This window comes from Theobroma cacao, chromosome 10 (genome assembly GCF_053813885.1).
Source record: "Theobroma cacao isolate CCN51 chromosome 10, ASM5381388v1, whole genome shotgun sequence".
Taxonomy (NCBI): domain Eukaryota; kingdom Viridiplantae; phylum Streptophyta; class Magnoliopsida; order Malvales; family Malvaceae; genus Theobroma; species Theobroma cacao.
The window spans coordinates 21,285,520-21,309,664 of NC_142648.1; the positions used below are offsets into that span (position 1 = coordinate 21,285,520).

Here is a 24,145-nt window from a genome sequence, read left to right on the forward strand (position 1 = left end):
ATATGCAAATCCTATGTTCTGATAAAAACATAACTTCTTGTTCTTTCTCTGTTCTGTTTTTCCTTTGGTTCTCTAAGCTAAGCCTTTCTTCAAGCACATACCCTTCTTTCATGGTTGAAAAAATTTTTGATTTATGAAAGTAGTTATATTTGTTTATTAATTTTTTAAAGTTATCATTTTAAATATTTTTAATTATTAATATTAGTAAATTTTATCGGATTTGTAAATACAGAAGAATTTTAATTGTATAGGATGACTTTTGTTAAATATGAGATTTTTGTTGTGCGACTCATTTGTCAAGTGGTGATTTATATTCAATGTTGGACAAGAGTTAATATTAATAAATAGGTAAAATAGATGTTTAGAGGCTTCATTGTTTGCAATAAAAAGAAAAACAAGGTTTAGACAATAAATTTAAGTAAGTTTAGAGACTTTTTTGGTATTTAAGTCAAATATTAATAAGATTTAATCAATCTGTGAATAAAAATTTTAATTGCATTTCATGACTTCTATTAAAAAAATATTTTTCTTAATTCTAATAGTATTTAATCATTTATTGATTAATATTTATAAAATTTTAAATATATATAATTGAAATATTAATTATCTTTTTCTATTTAATTGTTTAAATTTTAGAGACATTTATAATTTTAGATATTAACTAGTCACTCCTATCTTACCACTTATGATGGTCATAATTGCAAGAAAAATTAAGAAAAGAAAAAGGTTTTAGGAACAGTTACTATCATTTTTGTTAACAAGTACAATTGACATCATTTTTGTTAGCATTCAAAATATACTATCTTAAGCAATAAAAACATGAATATCAAATGTATATATTTTTTATTTTTTAATTTGACCAAACAAAACCTTAAAGTCATACTAGAGTGGTGCCCCCTATCACGTGTTGGAATTTAAGTCTAACCCTGTGTGGCTTTAAACGTTTAAAATAAAACTTAAGTAAACTTAAAAATTACGGACCTACGTTTTCAACCCAAAAAATATGTCTGATAGGTGATGGAAGACTCATGTTCATATACTTAAGATCCACCCCATTTCTTATTGATATATGATCCATGACATTTTACTCTACCCAATTGTGTAATGATACTGATGTGGGATCCGTGACATTTTACCCACTCAATTCTGTAACACCCCCATTGCACTGGCTCTTTACCGAGGGACTTTTACACTAGTTTAGGTATACTTCAACCCTTGTATCTCTCATAGGCCAGGCTTGCTTTTATACCACTTGTCACGAGCTGAAACTTAAGCCTAATCTCTTGCGGCCTTTAATCATTGTATCTCTCATGGAGGCCCTTCATCGCTCCTACATAAGTGAAGATCCGAGTCTATTCTGATACTACTTGTCACGGGTTGAAACTTAAACCTAACCCTGTGCGATCTTAAACTCTAAAAATAAAACTTAAGCAAGCCTATAAATTATGGACCCATATTTTCAACCTAAAAAACATGTCTGATAGCTAGTTCAAGACCCATGTTTATATATCTAAGACCCACACCCATCTCTTACTAATGTGGGATCCATGACATTCTAATTCACTCAATTATGCAACAATACTGATGTGAAATTTGTGACACCCTCACTTTGCTTAGGTATTGATTTTTTTATAAAAAATAATTTTAAATTACATAATATTATAAATAAAAATTAAAATTAAAATAAAAATAACAAAAAAGAGTAATTTTAAATTTGAAAATGCTATAAGTAATAGTACTAATAATAAATTAAAGATAGTTGTTTTAAAATATTGATATTTTAAAAATATTTTCCAATTTCTTATTGGGTAAAAATTTTTGTTTAAATAATTTTTAATTTTTGAAAACATTTTATTTTTTATATCTTAATGTTTACTAATATTAATATAATCACATTTTGTTAATTACAATGATTCTAATAACAAAATAAAATTAAAATTAAGAAAATGTAATATATTGAAAATAATTATTCATAAGTTTCATAATTTATATGATAAAATAGTTAAAATAAAATGAATATTTTATTAGAATTCAAAATAAAATAAATATTAATTACTTTTATTAACATTTTTTTAATTTTAATGAGGAATTTTGTAAATTATCTTTAATTTTAATTACTATTTTTTTATCTTAAGCCTTTATAAAGTATTTAGAATTAATTCACCTTCTGAAAATAATTTTGGGATCCCCAATAATTTTGATAAGTTATTATTGACTTTATTCAATTATTTGTTTCATTTTTTATTACTTATAAAAAAAGTTGGTCGATTTTTTATTCTTATTCCCTTTTTAAAGTAATTTCATAAATTTAAATTCATATATCAGCGGGTTGAGCTTGGGTGAACCCGACCCACCTCTTCTTTTTCTTCTCTTTGTATCCATAAAACGACGTGGTTTTGTTTTTCTTATAAGCCTCGCAGACAGCCACATTCTCTTTTCATCATTTTTACTCTCTTCTTCTTCTTCTCCCACTGACCCGAGCGGCCAACCTCTTTCTCTAAACCCTCTCTCCCTAACTTGGTCTCCAGCGCCGTCGCCTTCGCCGGCCTGGGCCTTTCCGGCAGCGGTTCCCTCTTTCTTTCCCTTTCCTTTTTTCTTCTCTTCTCCTTCCTTCTGCCGCCAGTTTCCTCTCTTTCTAAAAAAGCCTAGCCACCGTTGTCTCCTTCACTCTAAAAACTTTATAAATACCTCGAAATCTATCCTATCCGTATCACCCACCTTCTGTCTCTCTCTCTCTCTCTAATAATCCATTCAATCAGGTAATTTTAATTCAATAATTCTCATTTAATTTTAGTTTTGTTTGTATTCTTCATGCATTCGTGTTTCTTTCTTGATCTGAAAAATAAATAATCTTGCCTACAAGCTTTCTGCTAATCTTTGCTAACTTCCCACTTCATTTCATTGTTTTATTATTTTTAATTTCTGTATTTGCATACCCTTAACATATTTAGCTAAATTGATCTGAAAAGTGGATGGCAGATGGGAGAACTGGCAGTTGAAAAACATGTTGAGTACATTTTAGCTGTTGAAAAGGTAGGTTTCAAACTCACTAACTTTTTATTTTACAGTTTTATATAAGTTCAACATCTCAAGTTGATTATTTCGGGGTTGATTATTGTTAGAGAAAGGATAGTTTTGAATCGGTGGTGATGGACCATCTAAGACTGAATGGGGCATATTGGGGATTAACAACCTTGGATCTTCTAGGGAAGCTTGATACTGTCAATGCAGATGAAGTTATTTCATGGATAATGAAATGCCAACATGAATCCGGTATATCTTAAAGCTTAGTTTTTTTATTGTTTAATTATTACTAGTATTGTTGATAAGTTAAAAGAAATCTAGATTTAAGATAATTGGGTCATAAAATAAAACAAGTTTGATGATGCTTTCTTATACAGGTGGTTTTGCTGGTAATATTGGGCATGACCCGCATATACTGTATACTGTCAGTGCTGTGCAAGTGCTGGCCCTTTTCAATAAGCTAGATGTTCTTGACATTGACAAAGTTGCAACTTGTATCCTTTCATATATTCTTGGGATGACATTGTTCGCTCTTTTACTAAAGAGTTTCTATTATGATCATCCATCTTTTGGAGCTGCTTTAAAATAGTTTGCATAACTTTAATTGATTTTATTTCCAATTTAGTTGACTCGTCACTGTTGGCTGTTAAAATATAAAGTGCCTTCATGTACTTCCTGCTTTACTTAAATCACCAAGTTAGATATAACTGGGCTGCAAAATGAAGATGGATCCTTTTCAGGAGATATGTGGGGTGAGGTGGACACACGGTATGTGCTCTTCTTGGATCATATGTTATATCTGCGTCTCTTTCCTTTTGATTCATTATTTGTAGACCAAATTGATTTTCTTGGTTTAGGTTCTCTTATATTGCCATATGTTGTCTTTCAATATTACGTCGTCTGGATAAAATCAATGTGGAGAAAGCTGTTAATTACATTGTGAGTTGCAAAAACCTGGATGGTGGCTTTGGATGCACACCTGGTGGCGAGTCTCATGCAGGGCAAAGTATGTTAATACCATTGGCCGTATGTATTTGTACATTTTTAGTTGCATATTGCTTAGTGAAGATTGCTAATTTCTTGATTTTAGTTTCATTTACCCATGAGGTTATAGTAAAGCACTGTATTAAGAATGAAAATCTTTGTTGAAACCTTTTACTCTGTGCATAATGACTGCAGTTTTCTGTTGTGTGGGTGCTCTTGCTATAACGGGATCTCTGCATCATGTTGACAAGGACCTTCTTGGGTGGTGGTTATGTGAGAGACAAGTTAAATCTGGTGGTCTTAATGGCCGCCCTGAGAAACTTCCTGATGTGGGTATTTCTCTTAAATTGTAGACAAAAAAATTGTTTTCTGCCGTAATATTCTTATGGCCCCTTCTCACTGTCATGTGGTTGTATCCTTTTAGGTTTGCTACTCATGGTGGGTTCTTTCTAGCTTGATCATGATTGACAGAGTTCACTGGATTGACAAGGGAAAACTTTTTAAGTTCATCTTGGACTGTCAGGATGTAGAAAATGGTGGAATTTCAGATAGACCAGATGATGCTGTGGACGTCTTCCATACATATTTTGGAGTTGCTGGTATCTAATGACTTCTTTTTGCTTTTCCTAACTTGCATAGCTGCCTTCAGATTTTTACAATTTTCCCATATTCCCATATTTACAGGTCATACAGGAATCTGTTGTAGACTTGGAATTTATGCCATTGAAAAACATGTTTTTCTATTAGTTTTTCTGTTGGCTTTTTTTTTTTTTTTAACGGTATTGATGTGTTGAGGCATTAAGGAGTGTCCTACATAACAATGCGATGTCCACACCATCCCCAACCACACCCCCCGCCCCCCCTCCCCGCCCGCTAGAGGGCATCTAGGCTGTAAGGAGTGTCATTTATAATTTCAAACCAGGTCCCCTAGAGGGTGTCTATGCTGTAAGGAGTGTCATACATAATCATGCCATGAACAATGGTTCAGACCACCCCGCCCCCAACCCCGCCCCGTGCACACACAGTCATGTTAACCTGTAGTTGAATGGTAGTCATTTTCTTAATTGTTTTAATTGGGCTTTGTTGCTATTATGTAGTGAACTCTTCACATTCTGCTCTTTCAGACTGTACTTTGGTTGTTTGCTTATATACCAGTATTCTACCAGATTCATGGTTATGGCTTTACTATTTTTGTGAATTCTGCATGCATAACTCTATTCTTGTTTGTTATTGTTGTAGGACTTTCACTTCTTGAGTATCCAGGATTGAAAGCTATTGATCCAGCTTACGCATTACCTGTTGATGTCGTAAACAGAATATTTTTTTCAGCAGATAATTGACACATTTAAATGGCATTGCTTTGCTTTGTTCCATGTTTTTGTACCATGACACCACACATTCATTTTCCGAGTGCTTAAAAAGTTCAGATTGCCATGCTGTGTTGAATTTTCTGATATTTTAATCTTCAATAAAACCTTATCAGTATTTGTTCTCCCATGCATGGCATGTAAATCTTTATCTATATTTGATAATTATGACAGTTAACTTGTGATGGTGTTGAATGTCAGCTAAGACATGTTTAAGCTTAATGCAAGTTGTGTTATGTGTAAAGCAATGTATAAGCTCAAATCAAAGTATTGTACTCTCATAGATATATCACTTATCAATGAATGAAAATATGCAAATCCTATGTTCTGATAAAAACATAACTTGTTCTTTCTCTGTTCTGTTTTTCCTTTGGTTCTCTAAGCTAAGCCTTTCTTCAAGCACATACCCTTCTTTCATGGTTGAAAAAATTTTTGATTTATGAAAGTAGTTATATTTGTTTATTAATTTTTTAAAGTTATCATTTTAAATATTTTTAATTATTAATATTAGTAAATTTTATCGGATTTGTAAATATAGAAGAATTTTAGTTGTATAGGATGACTTTTGTTAAATATGAGATTTTTGTTGTGCGACTCATTTGTCCAGTGGTGATTTATATTCAATGTTGGACAAGAGTTAATATTAATAAATAGGTAAAATAGATGTTTAGAGGCTTCATTGTTTGCAATAAAAAGAAAAACAAGGTTTAGACAATAAATTTAAGTAAGTTTAGAGACTTTTTTGGTATTTAAGTCAAATATTAATAAGATTTAATCAATCTGTGAATAAAAATTTTAATTGCATTTCATGACTTCTATTAAAAAAATATTTTTCTTAATTCTAATAGTATTTAATCATTTATTGATTAATATTTATAAAATTTTAAATATATATAATTGAAATATTAATTATCTTTTTCTATTTAATTGTTTAAATTTTAGAGACATTTATAATTTTAGATATTAACTAGTCACTCCTATCTTACCACTTATGATGGTCATAATTGCAAGAAAAATTAAGAAAAGAAAAAGGTTTTAGGAACAGTTACAGCTCAAGGTCTAACCCTGACAACCATGCCATGTTCTGAATGAGATACTGTTAAGACTTGATTCTCCTATGGGCCTTTGTATCCTTCACCTTTTGTAGCCATCTATCATCATGTGAGAAAAGATGCAAGAACCACATGAAGAAGGAAAAATGTACTGGAAAATAAGCCCAACTAAAAGCCTTTTAGGAAAGTTGACATGTACCCAATTATTTTAGTATAGAAGGGAGGAAAAAGAATGCCTAGTAGTAACTGATTGAAGTCAACATCTCCTCACTTTCAGACAATCTCCATTTTATCGTCTTTGCTTTGCTATTGACCTGTTGCAAGTTGTACTTGGGACAAATTGGAGCTTCAAAGCAACAACCATCCATATTTACAACCAAAGCTTGAACCAGCAATTTGCAGGGTTTTCAATGGCAATTAGATCATGATATTACCAGACAACGGACACAAGCACAGAAGATTGACGGCAAAAGGATCTTTGAGAAGGGGACGAAAATTGCATGGTGGTCTGCTGATGCGACCAAAAGTAGGTTTGAACTCTGGTTAGAAATACTGGGCACTAGTGTGGTTGAAATGGCCTTCTGGGTATGGAACCCTTACCTCAGATCCTTGCGTCGTTTGGCCAGCATTAAATCGAGATTGGTCTCTATATGAGTGAAACTGACCAGTTGTATAACCTCGAGTTTCTCCAGCAGCAGCTGCAACCGCTGTGCCACCATAGCCACGAGCATCTTGCAAGCCAGAATTTAGATGAGAGCTGATTCCAGCTTGCTGGTATTGATGTAAACGAGTTTGTAATTCCTTGAGGAGGACTTCCTCTCTTCGATTGGCATGTTGAGCTCTAAGTGCTGATAGTTTTTCTTGGTACCTAGTATTGATCTCCATTATTTTCTGCAGTTGCAAAATAAACTGAAGCATTAATGCTTTGCATTTAAAACAAATCATGCAAAAGGATTAAAAATCTCATAACTAATTATTACTGGTATCAAATAGATAGCACGAACAACAAATTTTCATAGTTAAAATAAACTATATACCATCCGTTAAAACAAACACAGTTAGTGGCAAAAGGTGCTCTGAGTCCTGAGTATGTGAGACTGCGTTCTCCAGGTTGTGTCTATTTTGACAACTAAAAATTTATTGAGAAGGAAAATGAGAGAAGGTATACTGGAATGGTAGGTCTTAACTGCTAGCCTGGTATAATATCGTGAATTGCACATAAACAAATAAAAAAGGTTCAAGCATTAAAAGATGCCGATTCAACATAAAATTATCTTTTTTACAACATGAAGAGTTCTCTGAAGACTAACTATCCAAACGAAAAAGCTACTCTGGCCAGGCTCTAGAGCACTAAATTTCCTAACAAGGAAGACTATCTCCCTAACTTACCCCTTAAGACCTGATACTAGCTCTTGCTATAGTGCAGGACCTCACTTTCTTGTCATAATGCAGTCCAACCTAAAGAACCCTCCAACTTCCTCTTGACTATTGCACTGCTAAGTATATCAGAAAAATCAAATGTGATATCAATTTGCCAATAATTAACTGTCCTCAGAAAATTCTAAGTCCACCTTACAATCGGACACTTGCGCTTTCTTGTCATCTGCAATACCATGTAACATTGTGAGAGCGTCTCAATTACAAGACATAAAACCACCCCCCCCCCCCGAAGACAACATTGCATCTCCTATATCATGAAATAATACAGCTAAGAAAGTACTCATATTGCAATCCAATTCATTTCCATAATACAAATTAACAGTAATTGTTAACCACAAGAGCCGACCAATTGCTTTGCCCAGTCCATGTTTCAACCCTATAACTTATCTCTAAATGTTCTTCCCTTTGAAAGAAAATTGCCGTATCCACCTACCAACAAAACCTGATGACATAGAATGGGGAGAATAAACTGCATCCAAGCAACTAAATAGTATAAGGATGCTTCTCCTAGCACCCATAAAAAATCTTTATGTAACATCTATAGGTACCCTACAGAGAAAAGAAAATAATGAAAGCGACAGCCTTGACCAAATCTTTCCTAGAAGCATTAACCTTCCCCCTTGGAACACCTACTACTTCGTGTGACCATTCAATCTTTTCTCACATCAAGCAACTGAAAGATATTAGGCTCTCTTTGGCACCGGAAACCCATGGTATAAGTTAGGATATCTTCAGTAAGTTCAGCTTATGACCCAGCAGAAAGAGCAGATCAACCCAAGCACAGTTATGTTTACATGTCATTGTGGGTTTACTGGTAGCGATCTATGCCTAAATTCTCAAGCTCCAAATACCAACCCTCAAGAGTATGCCAAATATATGTTTTTTTCTTCTTTCGGCATCCAACCTAGTGAAGAGGCTCAGCTGGTTACAGTAACCAATTGATCCCTGGATAGTATCTGAATGTGCACTTTAGTCCCTTCTATTTTGGAAATTAAGATCTCATAATTCTATGAAATGTGCACTTTTGTAAAATTGTAAACATTGTTAGAAAGATTCTGCTAAATTCATGACATCCTAATTTTAAGCTTACATGGCAATCTGATGTGGCATTAATCTATTTATTTAAATAATTTTAAATGGTGAAAAACTTAAAAAGAACAAATTAGCAATAAGTTTTTTTTTTTCATTTCATTCAAGAAAAATAAAAAAAATAAAAACAAAGAAAAATTAAAGAAAAAACAAAGAGAGAAAATGGGAGGAACCAGAATTTGGGTGAGAGAAAGAAGGAGAAATGATTGGACAAGACTCTCTAACTTCAATTCAGTTGACCAAGTTTGAAGGTCTGGAAAACCATCCAAACTAAGCTTCAGGCAAGCCATCAAAGAAATTCTTTCAAGAGAAAGAAAAAAAAGAACCAAGTGGTGCAGAGGCACATTAACTCAAAATGAAAATAAAAAATCCAACTATGTGAAACAATCAAACCAGGGTATGATTCTCATACTTGCTTGTTTGTATTGGGACGGACCAAGTCACCTTCAACTCACATTTTGCAATGTAGCATGACGCAGTTGGCCATCCAATCTTTCTTCACAATTCTACGCACAAAAGTTTTTTGTCATTCACCTCACTTGTAGTTTCATCGTCCTCAAGTTAATCAAAATCAACCTTTTCAGGTCCATCTTGCATGAGATGGGTATAAGTCTAGAATTCTGATTTTGGATGTTTCCAGATGGGTAAGAGGGAAAAGAGGAAAGAAAGGAGTAACACCAGGCAGATTGACTCTGATCTGTCTTGTACTGAGCAGACCAGTCGCCTTCTCACTTTCTCTTCCTTTCCTCTGGTCCATCTGTTTCTCCTTCTTTCTTTCACCCAAACCCAGAATCTTCCCATTGTCTCTCCCTTCGTTTGTTTCCTTTGTTTTCCTTTTTTTTTTTTTTTTTTTTATGAATGAAATAATTCTCTCTTGTTCGATTTTTTTACCATAAAAAAGTAATAAGGCCATTACAACACCCACACTAAACTGATATGCATATAAAGCACTTAAAACTTAATATATACACAAAATAAAATAACTTTCTCAAGAAAATTACAATGTTCAGTAAGAATATAGCTTCATTCTTCGTGCTCAGAAAAACATGTCTAAACACAAGAGAGGAGAAGAAAGACATGCAACTTAATGACGACTACACCAGTGCATCATACTAGCAAATAGTAACAGACTACATACAGGTAAATATCATGTTGTATTCTATCTCATTTAACGATTATCTTAGCACTTGGTATAGATCATATTAGCAATTGTTTGCCCTACAACTCTGCTCAAAGGGGTAAAAAGAGAGCAAAGAGGAGACCTTTGGTCTTTCTTCCATGTGTTTCACCCTAGACAGATCTAGGTGCAGGAAATTGGGGCTTATTTGTGGGGAAAAGACAATAGTGAAAGCATTACCATCTGATTATTTTAAAACATACTGACCTCCTTGTGTCTAGCAATTTCTTTGTCCTCTGCATCACTTTGCTCCTTCACTAACTTCATAATTTCATCATGGAATTTTCGTTCTAAACCTTCAAAAGTCAGTGGTGATCGGTTGTCTTCATATCTGATTTCTATGTCTTGCTCTCGAGACTGAGCGTTGTTTTCTACGTTAGCGGAATTCTCTAACAAGTCCAGTGCCTGCCCTTGATGGTAGGATCTTGTGGTATTGACCTCTTGCACTGAACCATAATAAATGGATAAGAAAATGCAGATGCAAAACCACTCTAGAGAAGGAACTACCTAGAAAAGGAAAAAGAAAAAACAAAAGCACATTTTGATGAAAATATATAGTATTAACCTATGACTCAAAGCCATTTTACTTAATGATGCATCGAAGGTGAATAACACAACCAGGAACACCGGATTTTATTTACAACCATCACCCAATTAAACTGAGAAACAAGTAGTAAATAGCAATAGCAAGGGTTAGACTTAGAAACCAAGACAGCCATTAACGCTCTATAGAACCCAAGACAGCCATTAAGGCTCTATGTTCCCATCCCTGTACCTGCTCCTTTAAATGAGGCAGATGTAATCCCAAAAATGGGCCTGCTCTTTCTGAATAAATAAACAAATAATTGATTCCCTTGGTAAACAAAGTAAACTAGTAACTAGATAATAGTCAAAGGCATTATACTCTAGCAAGAGAGTTCACTCTTTTTGTGGTGATAAAGTTTTGATGCAGGCTGTTCCTTGACTGCCATCACTTTGTATTCAAAGCTGGCAAAAACTGAAACACATCTCAGAAAGTCACAGGGTTGGCATACCAATTTTGTTATCTGTTCTTGTTCACATCCCCTTTTCTCTCTGTATGAATTTCATTGAAAAGACAAGTTAGGAAAGAGACCAAAGGAGGCAACAAAGTAGGCTTCACCAGGTAACATGAATCAACTACCCATTTAACATATGACTTGTCAAAGAGAATTAAAAAGAATTAAGTTCAACCAGTAACAAATTCAATAAAGGACATTAATCTCAACTCTCAAAGCAATTAACTAAGGGCAGAACTAAAAGAAAAGACCTCTAAAGTTTCAAGAAGTTCCGTCTCTTGTTCTGAATGGAATAAAATGAAACTTTGACGTCATGTGTCACCCTGCATTGATTACCTAAACTTTTGAAATAACTCATATTCCCATAAATCATAATTTTAACTGATAGCCCTCAATGGACTGATGACTTCATCCTTGCATACCTATTCAATTCAACAGCAAAACGAAAGCCTATGCTATGTGCACACCATGGATGCACCCATTCTAGCTTCTCATATGGCACACCTGCTCTTCATCATATTATCATACCCACTCTTTCGTGTTATAATTAAGCGATTTCTCTCTCTCTCTCTCTCTCTCTGTGTGGTAATTTTCAATACTTTTAACACCAAAATGTGAAGGAAGCACACCCTTAGACTTGGGAAGTACACAACAGATGCTTTAACAGCAAAGAAACAAGAACTGGAAAAAGGATGCAGGGGAACAAAATGCTAAACACAGAGTCAATAAATTCCGGTCACAAGACAAAAAGAACAAGCGAGTAAAAACTTGTGAGCCAAGTGAATGAAATTCTTAGCAACCAGATTAATATTGCCAGTAGAATTTTCAATCCTTTCAAATATTCTTAAATATTCAGCAATTCCATTAGCTCAAACACAAAATGACAATAAATACGAAAACAACACAATCCACAGCCATAAAATCCAAAACAAGTGTAGTAATATGAATTAAAATATACAACAAAAAGTGCTAGTACTTGCCTTGGTTGAAGGCATGAGAGGGCATTTGATCATGTAGTTTTGGTGCATCTCTATTCCGTTGCCATTGACCATCTACTCTGGAAAACCTCAATTTTGCATCTTTCTCAACAGAAAAATTGTTCATTGCAGCATTGTGTTGCACTATTCTCTGAGCAGACATGTGCTGCATTTCAGAAGTAGCATATGGGTTCACATTGGGATCACCATATGCTGAAGGCCTCTTCATCTTTTATTTTCTTTTTCTGTTTCACCAGTGCCTGAGTTACAAGAACCCAATGACAGGATTCCATTAAAACACATTTGGGAACTACAAACTAAGAAAAACAAAAATTAAATAAAGATGATCACCTGCTACATAAAAAAATAAGAACAATAATTATCCTATCAAAACCATGTTACAAACAATCTTTACTTTGCAAATTGAACTACACAAAGAAAATCAAGAATGAATATTCAAAAAAACAAAGAAAAGAAAGAAAGCAATCAAAGGAAATAAAGGGGTGGAAAATCATGAAATGGGTGACAAGACGGTGGGGTAGCTTACCTTTTAGCGTGGCTTTCTGGAAATGGAGCTAAAAATATTTGAGGAACAAGAGTCTCGATTGCCAGCCTTCCACTCCCAGTGTCTTTACACTAGCAAGCTCTCTGGTTATGGCTTTGACCCGAAAGCCAACCCGATTTCTTATGAAGTACTATGTCTGGAAAAGTTGATCAAGGTAGGAGGGTGGCAATGGACTAATGGCTAAGTTACTCTCCTTTTCTCGTTTACCCTCGTAGATTTCAAGAATCAAAAACCTGGAACAAGAATCCAAGACAAAAAACAGAGAACAATGACTTTGTAACTGAAAATTGTATTACTCCACTTAATCCCATCGCTTGCTTATACGAGGTTACTATTTTATATCAGTAACTAACTCCTTGATTAACAAATTAACATAGAAGACAAAACAACCTTCCAACTATGATTAATTTTACTATTTACAGGCTAACTCTCATTAAGTTAATTTTCTCTTGTTATTCACCAACACTTCTTTTACCCTTCCCTCAAGATCTCAAGATGCGTATGGATGTTCCAAATACTTGTCTTGCTCAGTAGAAATTGGAATTCTTCGGGTAACAATGCATTAGCCTGCACATATCTTGGTTTAATCAATCTCGTTACCATTTTTTTTTAACTTGATATGGTTTGTAATTTTTTCATGGAAAACAGGGTTTTTACAAATACTCATTGTCGATTGATTATCACAATATAACTCTACAGCCTTCGAATGATCAATGCCAAAGTTTTTTTAACCAAAAAAAAAAAAAAAAGACTTCACAACTAGTAGCATGTAACTCTATGTTCAACCTTTATTGACCTTCTAGCTACAACGGTTTGTTTTTTGGATTTCCAACTCACTAATAAGTCTCCAACAAATACCACATATCTTATCATTGATTTTCTAGTTGTTGGACAGCCTGTCTAATCACTGTTGCAATATGATCTTAAGTGCATATAAGGTGATGATGAAAGTAAAATAACTTGTCCTATAGAGCTTTTCAAATACTTCAAAATTCTATAAGCAACCAATAAATATAGATTTCTTGGTCTGTCCATAAATTAAGACAGAGTTTGAACTCCATACATAATGTTAGGCCTAGCAAATGTTAGATACAATAATTTTCTCGCCAATTATCTATACATTGAGCAAAACAAAATCATCGACTTCGGATGTCTTATGATTATAATCAATTGGTGTAGATGCAAGCTTGGCTTCTAGTAGCCCTTGTTCTTCAATTAGATCTAGTGCATATTTTCTTTGACACAACATAATTCCTTTGTGTGATCTAGCTATTTCTATGCCAAGTATTTAAGAAAATATTTAGACTTTTCGATGTCTTTCAACTTAAAATTAGACCTTAAAAATTGTTTTGTTTCATTCTCAACAGTGATAAAAGAACTAGTCACCATAATGTCATCAGTATAAACGGGAAAAGCTACAAAATTACCATATTTAGTTCTCTTAGTAAAAAGAAAACAGCTTGATTTTGACTGTATAAACCCAAACTATACCAATATCTCTGCAAATTTTGCATTCTATTACCAAGAAGCTTGTTTGAGCATAATCCTATTAATGATTACACCCTTTTGTCACTAATCTTGCTTTCAGCCTTTCAATACTCCTGTTAGCATTAGTCTTGACTTTATTCATCCATTTGCACCTTATGGCCTTAAAATCAAAAGGTATTATCTCTATTGTCTAGGTATGATTATCCTTTAAAGCATCTAATTCATCTTTCATAGCATCTCTCCATTGACTATGTTGAACAATTTGTGAGAAAGAATTGGGTTTTGATATTTGGTTAAGGCAACTGTGAAAGCTTTCTAATTAGAAGATAATTGTTTAGTAGACAAATGATCACTAATAGTATAGACTCAAGATATTTTGGAGGTTTTCTTTTTTTGGTACTCTTCCTAAGTGAAGAATGTGATGAAGATAAAGATGTACTAAGATTAATATGATCATGCTCTAGTTGAGGTAACACAATGTCCTAGTTAAGGTTTACAAATTTTGGCTCAAGTAAAATAGTGTCTTGGTCAAGATTTAAAGGTTCTAGTTCATGTTGTGATGAACTGGAATTGATAGGAAAGGAATGAATAGGAAATTGAAAATCAAGTAATGGATAGAAAGGTTGTCGTATAGCAAAAGAATGGGAATTATGAGATATAGGTATAACATTTCATAAGAGTTAATAACCTTGTCGGATATTAAAGTCTCCTTAAAAGAAGGTTGAATGAGGCGGGTACATATATCACTTGAAACTCAATGTTATCTTGCAAAGGTCTAATGGTGCATAATAAACGACAGATGGCTCAAACAATGTTGTCATATGCTCGCACTTTTTGCCAGGTAGGTTTCAAGTCATAGGTTTGCAGTCGTTAAAGAACATACAGTTAGGACAAAACTATCATCTACTAAGTTCATAGAGAAGGTCTCATTACAATTTTCAATTGTTAAAAGCAAGGATCTAACATGGTTTGCTCTATTATTTAGTAAGTATTTCCCTTAAAAAAACAATTCCTTCATAATTATTAATGGTGATGGCTGTAACTATCTCTATTGAATTAATAGTTAGTGAAACTTCCTTTTTGCTCAAAGCCTCAAGAGAAACTTTCTTATGCTCATGAGAGGACATAATCAAACCCTATATGGACACATTTGCTTCAATTTTCTTAAGTTGAGCTAACACAACATCATTTTCCTCCATTAGTCTTTTCTTTTGTCCCTTGGCAAACCCCTTAAATTCCCTACCTAGATGATTCCCTTCAAGATAAGCATGCTTAAAAACGATGACCTCTTCTTGTCAAATGTATTAGTTTACGGCACATCTCTGCATCTAAATCATCATTGGCTAGTCTTCCCACAAGACTATGATTTTTACTAGTTAAGTTTTCGTGGTGTTGGTTATGAGAATCGATGGTGTAAAGTTGGTTTGAATCTTGAGGATGTGAGTTGATAGTTGAACAACATTTAAGTTGGGTAAAGGATTATTGGCAATGTTAGGGTTGGTTTTGTTTTCAACATCAATTTGGTCATAGATGACATTCTAAGCACCAAAATCTACACTTTAAATTGGTAATTAAAAATTTAATTTTTTCTTGAATTAAGTAAAATTTTGCTAAGAATCAAGTATGAGGTTCGATTGGTACTTGTTAGTGTCAATCAACTAATGGCCTAGTTGATCGATACTTCCTTTTCCTTTTATCGATCAATGGGCTAATGTTTAAGACAAACGTGAATCGAGAAAATTTTCTAGTTTTTTTTTTTTTTTTTACTTTTTTCACATTCATAGTGTCAATTGAATTAGGCCCGATGAATTAGATAAGGATGAATCTGGCCTAAATTTTGAAAATTGATGAATTTGGAAAATCTAAAGTGTCAATTAACACTCACTTGTTTTCTTATAATTTTACATTAATTTATAACAATTATTTGATGATTTATACTTTGAATGATAATTTTCTCTAAGATTATTTATTCAGGATAATAAATTTTGGATTTTAGTTTAAACCTCAACCATTTCAGTTCATTTCATTCTATCTCATATGTAAAAACACCTTCCATTTCATTTTTCTAACCACCTAAGGCATTTTGAAATCATCTTTTTTTTAATCTTAGTGCTCACATTACCAAAAAATAGGCTATTTCCAATAAAATTTTCCATTGATAACATTATAATTTAGTGCAAACTGATTCTCTAGCAAACTCAAGAAGTTCATGTCCCTAAACCATAGAATAGATTTAGTGCTCCATTACAGTTTTCATCAGATATCCAGTATAATACAGGTACACACACCCTGAAATTAAAACGAGCAAGAGTCTACAAAGAAAGTTGAACCAGGGCTGAACCACTAAGCTCAAACACTGGCTAAGGAATATTTGCAGCAGTGCCTCAAACCAAGGCAACAGCTGACCTTGCCTAAAAATATGGGGACTTTAAAAGAACCAAGGATATGGAATCAAGAAGCTGATCTTGAATAGTGGGTAGCAAAGATGGAATGTTGAAACAAAACCAAGTGTTTGTGAAATTAACATCCCTCAATTAGTCTCTAAAAGCATCTAAAAAGAGCCAATCAAGCAAAGAAAGCAAAAAAATGCAAGAGACGATAGTGCTCTATCCATCGCCAGGCTTGGGCCATGTGGTGTCAATGGTGGAGCTAAGCAAACTCATCCTACAACAGCGAAACCACCAATTTTCCATCACCATCCTCCTTACTACTGGTTTTTGGGACACCCCAAGCATCATCTCCTACATCAATTGTCACGACCCGGTACTTTCTTCGAGCCCGTGCTAACCGTTGCTATGTCTCGATAGACATACCTTACCCGGAATGTCAACCGAAACCTTGCAAGGCTCTAGCATCGATTTTTCGCCTCCCTTGTCAGCAACAGTTACTAAATATCATGTTTTAAAGGAATATAGACTATTTTCAAATCAAAGACAATCAAAAAGTAATTTCTACTGCACTGGGGTATTTTGGTCATTTTTACCTGAAAATTTCGAAACTTGCTAAAAATATAATATATAAATGAAAAATATACATTTCATATCTAAAAAAAAAATTTAGGTATCTAAATCATCCATTTAAAGTGAATTTTTATCTAATAGAACTAAATAAAAATATTAGATAAAATATTACATTTTCATATAAAACAATATTTATAAAATTCTACGTAAACAATTACTGTAGTGTAATAACAAAATAAATTCGTAAACATAATAGCACACAGCGCCAAGGTATACAAAAATATTTTACAATGACATGTAAGCTCCAAAATAACAAAAATAAACAAGACTGTAGATCTACGATTTCTAAGGGTTCAAATCCAAAAGCAAACCTTCGACAAAATCGACTGTTTACAGACTGTTTTGAACCTGAAATGTCAAGCCCGATCTTATAAAATACTTTCCATGTCATTCATATGATTGACAATATGCTTGCATACTTGGAAAGCCCTGAAAGAAAAATCGTTAAAAGACGACAATGTACCAAATGGTACAATTAAGTTAATTTAAGTCTCGAACTAGATCAAATAGAGAATTTAAAATGAAATTAAGAATATTAAAGTCCCAGAATGGTTTAATATGGTGATTTGGAGTTCGAGGATCAATTTGAAGTCAAACTAGAATTTTTACTGTCCAGGGGCAAAATGGTCATTTGCCACCCAAGGACACAATGGGAATTTTTAGAAAAGAATTTTTTTTAGCCCCATTTGACTTATTGGAGTATGATTTGAGTATTGGAGTATAATTTGAGGGTTTGGCAGTGAAAAAGTTTAATTCCAGTGATTTCTAGAGTGTAGGGGCAAAATCGTAATTTTGCCACTCGAGGACAAAATTTGAGATTTTGAGAGAATTTAGATCAAATTTGACAAATTGGAGAATGGTATGAGTATAAGGGATGAAAAATATGTCTATGGGCAATTTTTCAATTTTTGGGGCAAAAATGTAATTTTTGACTTTTACGGGGGTAAAAGTGTAAATTTCAAAAATTACTCCACCAAGACTTTGGATAAGTCTGAGAATTTTACCTAAGCTATGGATATGTGGGACAAGTGTATGGTGAAAATTTGGAAATAAATGGATGGCTAGAATTTAAGGAATTAATAAAACATTAAAAAAATGAATAAAATAATATTATATTATTTTAGCCTTTAAAAAGGTGAAAATTCCGGAATTCTCATCTTCTTCAGCTGTCCAAACCAGGGGAGAAAAGGGGAAAAAAAAAACAAGAATCCTACCTGAAAAATTTGGAGAAAATCAAGAGAAATCAAGAAATCAAGAAATCAAGCATTAAAAAGGTAAATTTCATTGATTTTCCTTGTGATTTTCACTACCCATGCATTTTTTTCTCATTTCCATGCAAAATTACAAAAGTGGGTATGGACACCCATGCTGGCCAAACCTCCATGGATGAGTTTTGAGCTTGATTTTTGGTTGATTTTAATTGAATTAAGTGATTTTAGTTAAGTTATATTGAAATATAGCAAAAATAAGCTAGAAATATAATTTTCTCCCATTGAAACCCATTATGCTGAATTTTCTAGGGGAATATTGGCTGCTGATCTTGATGGTTATTTGAGGAATTATGATGAATAATGATGAATTATGAGCCTAGAAAAATAATGGAAATTTTCGGAGCAAAAATACAAATTTTTACCCACTAGGGGTATTTTCGTAATTTATTATCGGGACTGATAATTTGCACCACACTGAGGGACATTAAGTCAATTTGGGTGCAATTGAGGTATAGAAACTGAAAAAAATTAATTTGGAGTTTAAACGGACGCGTATATCAATTTATCGGGTAAAAGACCGAAATAGGCTAACACCGCATTTAGGCAAAAATTTAGACATTTTTGCATTCCATATCAAGCATTAGTAGTCTAAATTAGTTTAATTTCAATTTACTACCAATGTGGTGAATTTCTCGATTTTTTACTGTGTCAAGGTGGTGAGTCCTCCGATAAAGGCAAAGGAATTGCACCCGAGGACTAGTAGTCTGAGTATTTCAAAAATCCCCACTCTAGACACGGTGAGTAACCTTACCATCATTTTAATTATCTAAAGTATGTTTTTATTCGGTTTTGGTGAATTTTATGAAAATGAGTTCAAATGGTAAATTTTTATGTTTTGTAAACAAAATGAGTTTAAATGAAAATATTTTATAAATTGTCTTGAAACGAAATAACGATTTTGCAAATAGAGTAATTGGAGACCACTGATATGTTGTAAATTTAAAATTGAATTAATGGCTTATGTTATTGTATTGGTATGACTGGCTGGGCTATGTTTTTTATGAATTGTATGAATTGCTTTATTTTACCCTTGCAAGCTGGGTAGTAATATATTAGCCCTGTCATGTTGTCAAAATTTTATTGTATGGTGGGTTTGACCTGCTGCAGTGGGCTGGATTCTGTGGACTAGCCTATTAGAGGGGCACGGAATCCTGTTATATTTTTACCTCGGTTGGAGAGGCGAGTAGGGTAACTCCTGAGGTATAACTTTTAGAGTTCACTTCACGCCAAACCACCTCGTGAAGGGGAACTCGGCCAACGTCAAGGAATGGCTATGTTTTCAAAATAAAAACATGACTTTCTAATAGCCTTGGCGGACTCAGTTGGGATAGCCCTCGGCCAAGGTATTCCAAATAACTGAGTATGATAATAATTTTTGGCATGAGCCAAGCTTTTTAAGAAATTCATAAGCCATACTGATTACTTGCTTTAAATAAATTGATTTCATTTGGTTGAAATAAGTTGAAAGATGATAAATTACAGTTTGATGAAATGTTTTAATAGTCTCCTTTTACTCGACTTTAGATATTTTGAGTGATGTTTGTTTACTCACTGGGATTTTATAATCTCACCACCCTCATTTCCACCCATTTCAGGTTCAGAATAGATTGTAGATAACTGATATCGGCAAGGATTACAGTTGAACTTGCCACATCCAAAGACTGTAGGTTCATTTCTTTTGATACTTTTGATCATTCGTGGGCCCACGTGTCACTGTAAATTAAATTCTATACTTTGGTTATCTGTATTACGGTATGTAAGAATTTATTTTGCTTTTACGCTATAAAAATTATATATGCAGTGTTCTTAAAATATCGTTTTATGTGAAAATTGAATATTTTTATTTTATTATAACAGTCATAATTTCATTTTAAACGAATGTTTTAGACATCCAAAATTATTTTTGATTAAGAAATATGTGTTTTCCACTTACATACTATATTTTTAGATGATTTTTGAGATTTTTGGGATAAATGACAAAAATACCCCTGTGAGACGGAAATTATTATTTCATTTGTTTAAGTTGGAAACAGTTTAAAATCTTTTAAAATGTGGTATTTGGAAACAGCTACCCACAGGGGAAATGAGAAGCTGATATTAAAGCCTTGCGGGGTCTCGGTTGACATTCTGGGTAATGAATGTAAATTGAGACGTCGCGGCGGTTGTCACGGGCTCGATGGGAGTTCCGGGTCGTGACATGAAATGAGTGAAAAGAAAGGGGTGAGTTTTTATAAACCTAGTGAGTAAGCAAAGTTCATCTATAACATCTAAAGCCGAGTAAATAGAGACAATTAAAACATCTCTTCATAATATGATTCATAACATTAAAACTCATTTCAACCATATAAACAATTACATTTCATCAAAAATAATCAGTAAGGCTTATGACTCTCTTAAAACTTGGCTCGTGCCAAAACTTGTACTCGGTGACACCTTGCACCGGGCATCCAACCGAGTCCGCCAAGTCTGTTAAATTAACATATACACATAAAACATGTTTTTACATTTAAAAACATAGTCGTTCCTTGGAGTTAGCTGAGTTTCACCCTCACGTGGTGGTTCGGCGTGAAGTGAACTCTAAACTACCTTAGGAGATACCCTCCGCGCCTCTCATACTAAGGTAAAATATAACAGGGTTTACCGTTCTTCTCTAATAGGCTGGTCCACGAAAATCCGCCCACTACAGTAAGCTAATCACTTACCCCACCAAATCAATAAAAATTTCAGCAACATGACATGGCTAATATGATATTACCCAGCCTGTCAAGGTAAAACAAAACAATTCATATATTCCACATAAACACAAATCCAACCATTCATGCCATCACATTGTCATAAGCCATCAATTCAAACCATATGTCAAAACATATATATAACACAAGTATATAGGCTCCACTTACTAAATTTCCAAAACCAGGATTCAATTTCAAACCAAATTATGAATCTCATTTCATTTAACGAACACTTCAGTTATAAAACATAATAGTTTACAATTTAAATTTATTATTCTTTAAAATCATAAAAACGAGTATAAACTACTTTAGATAGTTAAGATGATCATCTATTTACTTACTATAACAGGAGTACTCCTACTCCTGGTCCTTGGGTACGATATCCTTATGCTTACCAGAAGGCTCACCACCTATACATAATACATAACAAGTAATTCAATATATTTGTGCCAAACTGTTATAAAACTATTTCAGGCTCTTTATAAATGTATGAAATTGAATGAGAAGTGTTCGAATAATCACTTAAAGATGGTGTTCTACATATGTTCAATTGTTGTTAGACTGAAATGGTATTCGACCTAACTCGCACTATACACTGTTTAATTAGCCAAAACATCCAATTCAACTCCAAATAGATTCATTGCACTTTCGGTACTCCAATAAGTTCGTATACCTCATTAGAAATCAATTCTAAGTCCATTTACTATAATTTTCTCATTATAATTCAAGTCGTTTACTAAAGGAACTATACTTTTCGATAACCGTTTTCGATATCCGACATCACGAATCATCAAATACGAACTAGATAACATGAAATATGACAAAATTCATCTTCAAAATATTCCCTATAGAATTCGGCCAATTAGGGTTTGATGAAGAACATGCTAATTTCTTGCTTGTTTTTCATACCGAATATCACAAAACAGTAAAAACACCTAGATAGCCCGAAATCTATCAAAAACCATAATCAAATCCTTCCCCCCTTGATTCGGTCAACATGCTTCCATCAGGAAAACTTGAGTTTCAACCATAGAAAATGAAAAAGAAAGCATGGGTAAGGTAGATCTTAAGCTAAATCGCGAAATCTTACTTCCGATCGCTTTGTTTTTCGAAAATCCAATAAATTTCTCTTGAATTTTTCCTCCTTAGGGTTTTTCTATTCTTTCCCCCTTTATTCTTTGGCTTGAACAACAATGAGAGAGTGAATGGGAGAGTTTATGTTGAGTCTATAAAGGAAATTATAAAATAATAAAAACTTGACACATGGCAACATATAATTGGTTCACATTTAAAACTTAACTAATAAGTCTTTTCCTTTCCACCACATATAATCCCATAATTATCCAAAGTATAAAATGATAATAGGTGAAATTCATGGGTTTGACAAGTGTCATGGTGGTGTAAAATTTTAAAAATTCCAATTACGTCCTCGTGGACACATGAAATAACCGTTTTGCCTTTATGCTCGAAATTGAGATTTTTCACTCCTCAAATTCAAATTATGTTCCAACTAGTCAAACTTGATCAAAAATCTCATCCAACATTCCAATTTTTACTCTTGGGTGGCAAAATAACCATTTTGCCCCTAAGTTATGAAAATTCTCGATTAGGTTCCAAATTAATCCTCGAACTCCAAATCACCATTTTAAGACATTCTAAGGTTCAATAGCTCTCAAATACATCCCAAAATCTCTATTTAGACTAGTTCGAGGCTTTAATCGACTTAATTGTACCACTAAGTACAATACCGACTTTTAACGATTTTTCGAGGTATCCAAGTATGCAGACATGCTATCAAGTACATGAATGACATGACAAGTATATTATGGAGCTGGGCTTGACATCAATTTTGTCTCCCAAGCCTACTCATCCATATCTTTTCGCCACTTCCCATCCATCTCCGTCTCCATGGACCAAAAATGCAGCGGTACTGTGATTTATTTCTAGTTCGCCCGCCTCCATTCGCCCAACGCACTCCTTTCTCTTCAGGAAATCTCAAAAGATCACAAGATCTTTGCTTTTGTCATAGATCCTTTATGCACTTCTAGTCTATCCATGGGAAAAGATCTCAAAATCCCCACTTTTTACTTTTGTGCCTCTGGTGCTTCTTCCCTTGCCGTCTTCCTTCAATTCCCAAAATTTGATGAATAAATCACTGAGAGCTTCAGAGATCTCCCTAACACAGTCTTTCATTTCCACAGCCTGCCACTGTTGAAAGCCATACACATGCCAGACCCCACACATGCCAAGCCTCTTAAAATTAGATTTCTTTTGATTTGATTAAAAGCAGATCTAAGGGAAGGAAAGATAAGCAGAAAGGGACCAGGAAGAGGGAGGAAGTAAAGGCAAGGGGCAGCAAGGGACAGTGGATGAGACTAGGGCGAGAAAGATTGAAAATTTGGGAAAAGATTTGAGGAAAGAGTTGGGCATGTAGGCCTAGTTATATAGTATTTGACATGGGTTTCTTATTAGATAGTTAATTATTTATAAGAATTATTGGTAAAGTTGGTAGATTTTTAGAATTTTCATATTCAATGTTTGAGTTCAGGTCGTATCACAACCAATTGATATATATATATATTCTTTAATGAACTATTAGTATTAATATACTTATTATATATTAATTAATATTATCAAATGTATAATACTATTTTGTTATTTATATAACATATTGTTTATTAGTTATTAAATAAGTATATTATTTGTTAAATGTAAATTACTTCAATATGAATACATATAAGTTATATATTTATATTACATAGTATATTATTTAATTTAAATTTACTATCAATTCTTCTTAATTTATATTAACTAATATTAGTATACATCAAGTATTATTATTTTTGTATACCTTATATGGTTATATATTATATCGTACTCATCAATTCAATTATTAAAATTATAATATGAAACTAATCGTAA

General features: G+C 33.4%; 2 protein-coding genes across 3 annotated transcripts; one reads left to right on the forward strand and one right to left on the reverse strand.

The window, feature by feature from the left end:
• Nucleotides 1-2,447: 2,447 nt before the first annotated feature.
• On the forward strand, nt 2,448-5,619 carry LOC148760414 (geranylgeranyl transferase type-2 subunit beta 1). 2 transcript variants are annotated; one of them, XM_088810580.1, is made up of 9 exons: nt 2,448-2,759; nt 2,970-3,033; nt 3,123-3,273; nt 3,402-3,518; nt 3,726-3,792; nt 3,882-4,030; nt 4,204-4,337; nt 4,433-4,607; nt 5,248-5,619. In XM_088810580.1, the coding sequence occupies exons 2-9, from the start codon at nt 2,980-2,982 to the stop codon at nt 5,346-5,348; spliced, it is 948 nt and encodes a 315-aa protein (XP_088666706.1). In that variant the 5' UTR covers nt 2,448-2,759; nt 2,970-2,979; the 3' UTR covers nt 5,349-5,619. The 2 variants fall into 2 exon arrangements, with proteins under 2 accessions (XP_088666706.1, XP_088666705.1); XM_088810579.1 differs by having other exon boundaries at nt 2,980-3,033.
• A 738-nt stretch (nt 5,620-6,357) lies between these two features.
• LOC18586868 (uncharacterized) lies at nt 6,358-10,852 on the reverse strand. Its single transcript, XM_018128725.2, has 3 exons — nt 10,784-10,852; nt 10,341-10,640; nt 6,358-7,318 (listed from the first exon to the last, which is right to left on the reverse strand). Exons 1-3 carry the CDS (start codon nt 10,850-10,852, stop codon nt 6,971-6,973), a joined length of 717 nt encoding a protein of 238 aa, XP_017984214.2. The 3' UTR covers nt 6,358-6,970.
• Nucleotides 10,853-24,145: the final 13,293 nt, after the last annotated feature.